Raw genomic sequence first — 11184 nt, 5'->3', positions numbered from 1 at the left:
GAGTGCTGGGCGCAGGGGGAGGGCCAGCACATGTCCAGCACTGGCTCTTCAGCACTGAGGTGGTCCCCAAGCCGCCCTTCATGCAGCAGAAAGCTGTGCCTCCTTCTCAGAGGAGCTTCACAAGAAGCAAAAGCCTTGGCAGTTCGTTAAATGCACGAGTGTACCTCATGCCTTGTGCTCAGCAGAGCCAGGACTGCTTTGCACTCAGTGAAGGCAGCACTGCTGCTTGTCCTGACACCACCACAGAAGCCATCTGCAATCCAATGCCCATGGGTGCCTGCTTCAGCAGCACCCTGGAGCACGACACGATAGCCACTGGTCACGTTTTCCGCTCCCAAGTGCAGGCAGTGTGGGTGATGCTGACCCCTCCCGTTACACTCTTCAGCTTTGAGTTCCTCCCAGAAGAGGGAGACCGTGGCAGAAGAAAACAGAAATAACCTCTGTCCCTCTCCCAGCTGGATGGGGAGGGAATCTGGTCCTTGTGTTGTTTCTTATCCAGGATAAAAACACATTAACGGTGCTGGTGGTAAAATCTTACTAAGCTATGGAAACCAGCTCACACACGTCACTTTTTGTGGAGATCAGCCCTCTTGCACTTGTATCTAGAGGGTGGCTCAGCTTCATTCAGAGCCCTTCCCCTAAGCCATGCAACCAGCCCTGTGGACTCCCTGCCCAGCTGCTCTCACAGGCAATTCTGCAGGAGAAAAAGGTTTCTCCACTGGGCAGCTGCAAGAGGAGAAGCCACGCACAGGCTTCCCAGCCTCGCATTGTCTCAGCCAAGGGCCCATTTGCACGGTCTCCGACCTCATGCTCCCCCAGGCAGCTCCATAGGGTGGAGGAGCCGTGCAGCACCCAGCTTTCAGTGCTGCTGCACTGTGTGTTTTGGGGCATTTGGCTTACCACAGGCAAACCCCAGGAGCTGCGCACGCTGCGTCGAGGTGGTCTGCAAAAAGCACTCAGCAAAGCTGCAGCCTTTGCTCCCAGTCTGAGTCAGCTGCATTGATGCAGAAGAGAAAATTCAGAGGAAAACCACATTTCAGTGAAATAGAGGAAAAGTACTTTGAGTGATTTTATTCAGGACAGTTTGTATTTATTCCTGACAATAGCTCTGGAAGCAGGAGTTTGTGATGGACATCTTTGAATACCAACAGTTAGAAAGAGGCAAATCAACCAACCAGTGCAAACATCCACAGGATTATGTATACGATAATTCACAGCAAACTGTAGAAGGGGATCTGGGCACAAAACCAAAACCTGAAAAAGCAATGCCATAAATACCTGCTCCGTTTGCCTGCTCAAAACAAGGACCTGTGCTCTTCCTGAGGAGCTTCCAGGCCACATGCTCTCCACCAGGTCTCAGTGGCACAGAACCTCTTTTTGGCCTTGCAGCACTAGGAACGGGCCCAGGACCTCGCCGCCCTTGGCCCAGACAGCCCAAATTGTCTTTTCCAGTGTGTGTTGCTTAATATCTGTCAGTTGCTATTTTGGGCTTTCTAGATAATGAGCACGGTGAAGTGTACCCAGGAGCAAAAAGCAGAAGAGCTCTCAGGACAAGTTGCCTGCACCAGACCCCAACCACTCCAGCAGTGCTTTCTGCCCTGGCTGGCACAGCCAAGCAGTCTTCAAGGCGAGCCCAGACAGACTCGCAGGGCAGAAACCTCACTGGAGGTGCCAAAGGTGAGCTCAGGTATGAGCTCAGCCGAGCAACAGCTCAGGAACCAGTCCAAGAACACAAAGCAACCTCAGGAGCGTGCGGTCACGTAGGAGATGGAGAAGGCAGAGCTCTGACTGCCCAGGCATTTAGGGCTGAGGGGCCACAAATTCTCCATTCTCAAGGCATCCCCAATGCTGGCAGCATTGCCTCTGTTCTGCAGAGCCACCTGGCTTGCACAACACCAGCCAGGATCAAGAAGAGCGAAGGGGTGAAGACTGAGCCTGGAGAAGGAGCGAGATACAGCTCCCTGTGCTACCGAGACAGCAAACCCAAATGGGTCATGGTTCCTTCCCTTTGGCTTGTTCCCCAAAACATCTGTTCTCATCTCACAACTCCTTAATGACCAGTATCCTGAATGAGCACGTGAGGAACAAACAAAGAATCTCCAAATTACTGGGAGGATGCTTGGGCTTTGTTGACCGTGCCTTGTTCACAGCACAGCAGGAATGAGTGAGGCATCTGAAGAAGAGCGATCGTGCTGCAGAGGAGCTCAGGCTGCTGTCCCGCTGCCTCGACCAGGGCAGCCTCTGAGCAGGTGGCAGGAGGCCACCTGGACCACAGTCTGCCGTAACACTCCTCTGTAAGCCCAGAATTTTGTAAATCCTGAGCACAGGGTTCAGTCTCCGCAGTGAGTCTCTACAGCAGGTTGACTTTGGCCACGACCTGCTTGCAGCCCATCCTGGAGTACTGCTTGTCGCCTGTAGTGTAGTAACTGAGCTGGCTGGCTAAATTCTCAACGTGGTCCTGGTCAGGATACAGCCCTTCCCTCCTCATCTCCTCTAGGAAGCAGTTGATGACGTGGCTCTTCTCCAGGAGAATGAAGGGGATGACATCTGCAGACTTCCAGAGAGGGTGGGTATGGATCAGCACAGGCTGGACAACTCTCAGCAGCTCTTCAGCTCCCCTCTGCTGACGCAGAAGCTCAGCAGATGCATTCTGGATAACAAACTGGGTTATTTCGCCACCTCCTATGTTGCTTATTAAGATGTAGATGGCATTCAGGAACTCGTTGGTTTGATTGGGTTCAAAGAATCGGCTGAGAGTATCCAGCAGGACTGGGGACATGAGCTCAACCTCATCCAGAATAAACAATGGTATTTTCTCTTCTATTTCTGCTCTTGTAACCATGTCAGAAATTTTCTTAGACAAATCTATTTCACAAGTAAGAGGAGCCACACCGTTTGGGCAGTGATGCATAACAAAGTACTGAAGCACGAAGTCATTGTCCATGACTGAACGAAAATGTTTGGCCAGCAGCCAGCCAACGTGACTCTTCCCAACCCCTGTTGGGCCATTTAAAGAAATTACTAGAGGCTTGTTGTGTATGTGGGTAGCCAGATAGTCTTTCAGCAGTTCCATAATACTTTCCACAGCAACCTTCTGCCCAAATACTTCCCGGTGCATTGTTTTCTCTAAACCATCGAGGTCGTATTTTTGGAGATTGTCATCCAGGTTCTCTATAGCATTGAGAATCTGGAAGAAGATAATGACAATGAGCAAGAGGAGGCAGCGTTTCGCATTGCTCTTCTCCTCTGTTGGAAGGTATCTTTTTGTTTTATCTGGATACAGGACTATCCGTGATTTTCTTCGTTTCTTTTTCCGCCTGGATTTGTTCATTGAACGCTGCTCCACAGATGTGTCAAAGGTGAAGTACTGTGACGTTTCAAAGCCACTCTGATTAAAGAAGGACATGGAGGAGCCGTACAGGCTGGATCGGGTCAGGGAAAACTGCCTCTGGAGCAGCCGCGTGTGGACATGCTCTGACGATTTTTCTCGGGGGAGCTCTAAATGCAGACGGCTTTTCTTTTGCACCCGGTATCGCCGTCGAAGGCGGACAATTGCCCGCAAGGGAGAAGAAATAAAAGAGATTTTCTTTGAAGAGTCAGGGTTTTCAGCATCAGGCCCTTCTTCCTCATCACTTTCATAGTACATTGCCTCTCCTCTTGCATCAGTCTCAGCACAGGGCATCTCTCCCTCCCCGTCACTGTCTGTGCAGGGCATCACTCCTTCCACACTGCCCTCAGCACAAGGGGCCTCTTCTTCTGCATTGCTTTCAGCACTGGGCATCTCTACTTTCGAATTGTTCTCAGTGCTGGACATCTCTCCTTTTGCATCACTGTTGGCACAGGACCTCTCTCCTTTCACATCGCTCTCAGTGCTGGACATCTCTCCTTTCGCATCACTCTCAGCACTGGACATCTCTCCTTTTGCAGTGCTCTCGGCACTGGACATCTCTACTTTCACATTGCTCTCAGCACTGGACATCTCTCCTTTTGTATCACTCTCAGCGCTTGGCATCTCTCCTCCCACATCCCCCATGTCAGCCGGCATTTCTCCATCCACCTTCTCACAGGACAGCTCTCCATCCATCTCACTTGGTTCTTACAGCACATTCACATCATCTTTTTTGCTAAAAGAAAAAAAAAAAAAAAAGGACAATATAAAATCAATCTATGTAAGATCAGAAAGTGGCTAATAGCAGCCAAATGAGGAAGCTATCGCACTGTCTTACAAGCAGAGCAATTATGTGTAGCCATCAGCCACAGGAGGGTGGCAGAGGGAGACTTTCAGACCTCAGCTAACTTTCTGGAAGACCTCCCAGACACACAAGGCTACAGGTGAACTTCAGTGTAAATAAATGCAAATCAATGCCTCTCCCAGAAGATAACCCTGGCCTCACACACAGAAGGAAAGCTCGGAGCTGGCTGGGTCAGAATCCATGACGTGTGCTGCCAGGAGTGCATCAGCTCAGTCCTTGACAGAGACCAAAAAAAAACCAAAAGCTACAGTAAGCACGACTAGGAAAGGAACAGAGAATTAATCATTATGCCACCAAAATGTCATTATGCCACCATACAACCCCCCAGTGTGCCCAGATGTTGACTCCTGGAGGGCAGACAGGTGCTGGTGGATGGAGCCTGGGCCCAGCTGATGAAGCAGCAGGACCACAGGCAGGCAGACCCTGCCCTGAACCAGAGCTGCCCCCTCTGATTTCCCTAACATCTGCCAGGCAGGAGCAGCACACAAAAACCACACCTCCACCCCAGTGTATGCACACACGCACGTACACACACCCCCATAAGGAAACGTTTCCCTGTCCACCACGGAGATCTTTCAGGGTGTGGAAGTGTGCATGGGACAACTTGCTGCCAAAAAGCCCAGGCACGGGTTGTGGCACAGCGACTGCCCTGGGGGTGATCATTCTCAGCTGTGCTGAGGCTTTGCAGGCTGCCACGGGGAGCTGAGTGGGGCTGTCCCACAGCCCCATCACCCCCCTGTCCCCCATCCTTCGCTGCCCCACTTCCCACATGAAACCCCAGGGGAGCACAGGGCCGTGAGCATCCCCCCGAAATTACAGCTGCATGGGGAATGCACAGACAAACCTCGGTCGGTGAGCAGGGAGGAAGAGGATGCGCTCCGGCAGCGGGACACGACGAGGGGAGCACAGAACTGCCGGGGAAACCCCGGGGTATGAAGCAGGACTTCGGGTCTGGACACAGCCACCTCCACGTGCAGCAGCGCCAGTGCCAGCTCGCTCCCTGCCCTGCACGAAGATGCTGCCGGCAGAGCTGTGTCACGGTGGGAGGGCATTTCCCCGCCGCCTCCAGACCGCACCAGCACTGACGCAAGGGGACAGTTGGCTGCGGTGACATCGCCAAGCCCACGAGCAGGAAGCGGGGACGGGCAAGGCGAGCAGAGCTGCTTCCATCGGCCACCTGGAAAATCAGCCCCAGCCCCTGGCAAAAGCCTCGCGCCTGCGGGGAAGAGGTGGCCACCGTAGGGCTCGGTGCTCGCTCGCCGCAGCGCAGCAGGAAAATGCCAACCTGCAACATGTCATGCTCGGGCGAGGGTTTTTACATCAGGGAAGCTGTGCCCGAACCCAGCACTTGGCTCCTTGTGGGAACTGGGCCAGGGCAGGCAGCTCGCCGTGCGCTAATGGCTGTGCGAGCTGCTGCCGTGCAGCAATTAGCCCTGAGCGCTAATTGCTGACCCTGCGCAGGATTTGGCTGTGCCCTGCAATAAAACCAGCCAGGCAAGATTCCTGCAAGGAAGTGCAGTGGCGGTGGGGCCAGCAGGGCTGGGGGCCACTGCTGGGGTTCCCGAGCTGTCCCCACACCACCCCGGGGCCACACGCTTGCTTCTCCCCAACTCATTTGGTCTTTGCCCATGCGCTGCCCACAAGGCTCCTTGGCGTGGCCATCCCAAAAGCTGCTGGGAGCAGCCCTGCACCATGGAGCTTTGCCTGGGGGCAGACCCCCCTCCATGCTACCACACACACACAAAGTTTTCTCATCCCTGTAGGTACAGAGGGATGTGGAAATGCGAGGGTTCGGGGAGCAGAGCGATAATGTGAGGAGCAGTGCCACATCCCAAACACACCCCAATGGGTGCTGCAGGGTCGCAATGTGCTGCCCCACTGCTGCCTGCAGCCCTGGCCAAAGTGCTGTGTGGCTCCACGACTGCCACCACCCTGCCCACGACTGGAGCCCGGGGGTCCCCAGGCCCCTTCCCCAGCAGCCAACAGCCCGAGCAGCCATCCGTCCCCCAGCATGGGATGGCAAAGCCTCCGTGCTGAGCTGGAGGAGGCTGGGTGGAGGCACCAAGCCCCATCTCCAGCAACGACTACGTCCAGTCATGCATAAAATAATCCTGCTAATACCGTGAGTCAGGGCCTAATACCTGCTGTTATTGAGGACTCGAATTTTGTAAGAGTGGCCCCTGCTTGCTCAACAGGGACGGGGAAGGCAGCCGTGGCAGCATGTGGAGACGTGCCTTCAGTACCCTACTAGGATGTCTGGTGAAAATAATAAGCAAAAGCATCAGCAATGGGATCTGCGGCATCCCCAGTGCTCGTGCAAACACCGCTAGTCGCTTCCCCACAACTGCTCCAGTCCTACGGAAGGGATTGAGTTTGGAAACATTCTGGAGGAAGCTCCAAATCTCCTCCACCAGCTTTCCCTCAGTCCTTGCAGCCATCTCTCGCCCTGCTCCAGCTCAGCCTGACCCAGCCTGTGGGGCCAGGTCCCTGCGGCTCTGAGCACCCAGGGAGCAGCACCCCGAGCCCAGCAGTTTGGGCAGCAGAAGGGGAGAAGTGGGGCCGGTGAAGCTGCTGGGAAATAGGGAACAGCTGGAAAACCCCAAGGGATGATTGCCCACCCCCATCGTGCTGAAATCAACCACCTCCATCTGCTACCAAACATTTCCGGGGGAAATGTGAGCAAAAGGGCCCCATGCAGAGAGTCAAGGACGAAAGGGCCAGGAGCGGAAACCCTGGCTCTTTGGGAAGTCTGAGATGCCCAAAACTCTGTGCTGCCCAAACTACTATGCCGCCCAACTCACTGTGCCACCCAACTCACCATGCCACCCAAATCACCATGCCACCCAAATCGCCGTGCCACCCAAATCGCCGTGCCACCCAAATCGCTGCACCGTGAGGCCAGCCTGGGAGCGTACCCCAAAACCTCTTTGTGTCTCAGGGCACGCACGTGCTCGCTGTCTCCCAAAACACTGCACGAAGGTGGCAGCAATGCAAAACCCACCTGTGACGCCCCAAAAGCCAGCTGTCCACCCTACCCCAGGCTTTCACCAACCGGAGCTCGGTGCGTGCGAGGCTGCAGGGCATGCAGGGGCCGGGGCCGGATGGAGCGCAGGGACCCGCAGCCTCTCCTCGGGGCCGGCCGCCGGCGCTCCCCTTCGGTCACCCCAGCCCAGGCAGAGGCCTCAGACGGGCCGGCCGCCCGCGCTGCCCCTTGCATCCGTATAAAAACCCAGGCGCAGGGAGGAAATGGCGTGGAGGAGTGGCCCCGGCGGCACTTCCTTCTGCTCTGCCGGCCGCTCCGTTTTCGCCCTTCTCTTGCTCAGCACCCGGTGCAGCCGCTTCGTGCGAAGGAGTGCGAAGGCTGCCGAGCGTGGATGGGGTTCCAAGGTGAGCTCATCAGCCTCGAGAGCCCTGAGTTTGGGCAAAACATCCCCACCCTGTGGGGTGTGATTAACCCCAGCCCAGCACCGGAGAGGTTACAGCGGTTGCGGTGTGCTCGGGGGTTATCGGTGCAGCTTGGGGCAAAGCCAGAGGGTGAAACCAGGAAGGAGTGAGTCCATAAAAAAATAGTGAGTCTGCCAAAAACAGTGAGCTGGGAGGCATTGGTTTGTGTCTTCTGGGTCTTGCAGTACAGGAGCTTTGCCCCCCCATCACTGCTGATGCCTTTATCCCCTTTATAGCACCCATGACCACTGCAGAGGGGACTTGATTGAGCTCAGCCCCATGCAAAAACTCCCCCCAAATGGCTTATTCCACTGACAGCATTAAGGGAGAGACAAAAAGCAGTGGGGTTTTGCAGCCCTGGTTGTGCAGAGGCTGCTGCACCTGCAGCTCGTCCCCCCCAGGCATCTGCCCTGCCAGCCCCACACTCTCACCTGTGCTTGCATGGCCCCGCTGGGCTTTTCCCAAAAGCCAGCACCAACTGCCCAGCAATGCCTGCCCAGCCCCAAAGCCATCCCTGGGCACTCTTTCAAAATCTTTTTTTTTTTTTTTTTTTTTTTTTTTTCTGGATGAATCCCCAGGGGAAAGTGGACAGAAGGAGTTGAAACCTGGTCCCGCAAGAGCAGCTGCCCAGGACCGAAAATAGGTGGGAAAAAAATAATCATAAAACTTTTACAAGCCTGCATGGGGCTGCTGAACGCACCTCTGCTGCAGCCAGGGGGATTTGCCTAACAAATCCTTGTCAGTGTGGGGATTTCAGCATCATGAAGGCACAGGGGCTCGGTGCCTGGGGTGGCAGCCACAGCAACGTCCCCTCCGGAGGAGCTGGGGTGGGCATTTCAGGAGTTGCCACGCTCACAGATGGAAAAAGAGGCATTTTCTGGTTAATTCAGAGGTTTGCAATGGGGGAGCTTCTCCCCAGCAGAGCTCAGCATGGCTGAACACCATCAAAAAAAAAAAAAAAAAAAAAAAGGCAATATTTCCCACTTCATTAAAAGCAGCAATTAGGAGGGCAGGAGGCTTCCAGCCACCGCCTGAAGGCTGTTAGGGAACATCAGCAGCCCAAGAAAAAATGGGCTGCAATAATTCAGGAGAGGAGTGAAGCATCCCCAGCGCGTGGCTCAGGGGAGCAGGAAGCCCCCAGAACACTGCAGGAGAGTGAGAGGAGGGCAAAAGCACCGAGGGATGCTCCCCTGGTGGTGTTGTGGGGTGCATACATCCCACCGAAGCTGGGGGCAGATGGACGTGCTGGGGGGGGACAACACATTGGGGGACCCATGTGCAGGCAGTGCAATGAGGGGCACGCAGTGGGGGAACAAGTAGGGGTGTCGGGCAGTGCAGGGGGAGGCAGAGAATTTGGGAACTCTTGTGGGGAGCAGTGTGGGGGGGGCATGCACTTGCTTTGGGGCAGCGCAGTGTGGGGGCTGTAGGCATGGGGGTCATGCAGGTTGGCAGAGCGGGGCTGGGTGTTGGGGGCAGCCCCCTCCCCTCCCAAGCCCCTCACTCACCTCAGGGCACCTGCGAGCCCCCTGCCCTCGCTCCCTGCCCGCCCCAGCCTGAGCCCCCCCGGGAAGGAAGCGGCCACTCGCGGGGCCCACACGGGGAACCGAGAGCAACGGCGGCGGGCGCTGCTGCGGCCCTTCCTGCAGGGCCAGGAATGCAAATCCTGCCCAAACACAGCCTCTCCCACAGCTCGGCCCCAGCCAGGGCCCCCCGAGGATTAAAGGGGTGAAAAAGCCCAGGGGAAATGATGGGGTGCCCATCACCCATGGGTAAGCACACAAGTGGGTCCCCCACCCCTCCTGTTGGTACCCAGCACACCGCTTTGGGGCACCCGCACGTTCCCGTTTCTGCCTTTGCTTTCACACCAACTTTGCTGTTTTCCTCCACGTTGTGGCATCTGTAAGCCGGGCGCATGCAAATCCTGCCCCAGCGTGAGGGAAATGAATCCCCAGGTGCAGCTGGGGCTGAGGGTGCTGCCAGGGGCTGAGGAGCGCCCAGGATGCAGCTCCCATGCTCCTGGGAAATACTCGGGCCATGGGAGGCGGCCGGTGCTGCAACCCCAAAAAAAAAAAAAAAAAAAAAAAAGGATTTTGTAATCCTTCCCACTGTGGGTACAGCAGGGTGGGAGCATCTCAAAACCCAGCGTTTTGGCCAAAAGCACAAATTGCAGCAAGCTCAGTGCAAAACCACGCAGCAGAAATGCTGATTAGAGGCTGCCCGGGCAGGATGTGGCCCTGGGGCCACTGAGCTGGCCCCAGCTCCGTGCTGTTCCCTGTTTCACTGTTAGCAAAAATTTCCAACTTTCGTAAGCAGCCCTGGTTTAACGTGTCCTGAGTAACCCAAACAGTTTACGTGTGGGCTGCGGAATGTCCCTTGTAGGGAAGAGGCATCCTGCTTGGTTTATGGTGGGCTTTCTAAACAGTTTATAAATAGAGCAAGGTAAATGATTGCCACCACGCTTCTCGCAGCAGAGCAAAGATTTCCACCCAGTTTCTTTTTAAAGAAACTCAGAGCAGACCAGTCCAGATTAAAACTCTTAAACGCCAGTTTGAAGCCCCTGTCTCTCCTTGAGCGGAGCTATATCCCTACCTCGCTAAAACAATGAGAAAAGGAAAAAAACAAGCAAAGCGGCCGTGGCAGCTTCAGCCCCTGACGTGCCAGGCTCGGTGGTGTCACAGGAATGCTGCAGCCAGGCCAGGAAGGTCCCAGCCATGCAGGGACAGCAAGCGGGGGAGGCACCGGGAGCTTTTTGCATGAGTAAAAATGTGGAAGTCCAGGGGTGAAAAAAAATAGGAAAAAAAATTGGAAAGTACGGGGAGCGGTGAGTGGCCCCAGCAATCCCTCCCACGTTACCCAAGCACCATCACATTGCTCGCATCCCCCCGATAACATAAATAATGTCTTGTTTCGCAAGCGGTGATAAATAAAGTGATCTTAGCACTTCCCTGTGTAAACGAGCATTCGCCAAAATAGTTTATGTTCTGCAGCAAGGACATTTATAAAGCGCCACAGAGGGACTGAAGCCATTTCTAAGCACCTAAGGAGGAAAGAAGGATCAATACGAGTTTTCAGGCTTTACATTTTTCTTTCTTTCCTCTGCCAGCAGAAGCGATTTGCAACGGGCACGTACCTGGTGCTCCCAGCATGGCCTGAGCCGGGGTCTGGTCGGGATGCGGCGTCTCCTCCGCTGGCCGGAGCGCTCCCATTGCACAGCGCAGGGATGAGCCAATCGCCCTGATTTGTTTTTCTTTTTTTTTTTTTTTTTCTAGCTTCCTCAGCTCAGGCTGAAAAATTCCCTCCCTGGCTTGTTTCAATTAACTTGAAGCCCTTGACGTTCCATCGCAGCTGAAGCGCTCATTAAACCGGAGTTTTTCCTACTGCAACACTTTGAACCTACCGCAGCAAAACTCGCCCCATGGCTCTGAGTCAGGGACGTGGCGGGGACGGGCGCAGCTCCTGCCCCAGCAAACTCATCGGGGTCGGGTTG

General features: G+C 55.0%; 1 protein-coding gene across 4 annotated transcripts; it reads right to left on the bottom strand.

The window, feature by feature from the left end:
• Positions 1-663: 663 nt before the first annotated feature.
• TOR4A (torsin family 4 member A) lies at positions 664-11184 on the bottom strand. Of its 4 annotated transcripts, XM_082775479.1 has the most exons (3): positions 7306-7673; positions 3984-4124; positions 666-3950 (listed from the first exon to the last, which is right to left on the bottom strand). In XM_082775479.1, the coding sequence occupies exons 2-3, from the start codon at positions 4082-4084 to the stop codon at positions 2351-2353; spliced, it is 1701 nt and encodes a 566-aa protein (XP_082631605.1). In that variant the 5' UTR covers positions 4085-4124; positions 7306-7673; the 3' UTR covers positions 666-2350. The 4 variants fall into 4 exon arrangements, with proteins under 4 accessions (XP_082631604.1, XP_082631603.1, XP_082631605.1 ...); XM_082775478.1 differs by lacking the exon at positions 7306-7673 and adding an exon at positions 5098-5513 and having other exon boundaries at positions 664-4124; XM_082775477.1 differs by lacking the exon at positions 7306-7673 and adding an exon at positions 10828-11184 and having other exon boundaries at positions 665-4124.

This window comes from Aythya marila, assembly GCF_965140915.1.
Source record: "Aythya marila genome assembly, chromosome: 19".
NCBI classification, from domain to species: Eukaryota; Metazoa; Chordata; class Aves; order Anseriformes; family Anatidae; genus Aythya; species Aythya marila.
Note: the sequence above shows the minus strand (reverse complement) of the source record. Positions and strands in the feature narration are given on the sequence as shown.

Excerpts from the sequence above, each read along its gene's own strand:
- TOR4A (XM_082775477.1), bottom strand. The coding sequence starts at position 4,084 with ATGGATGGAGAGCTGTCCTGTGAGAAGGTGGATGGAGAAATGCCGGCT.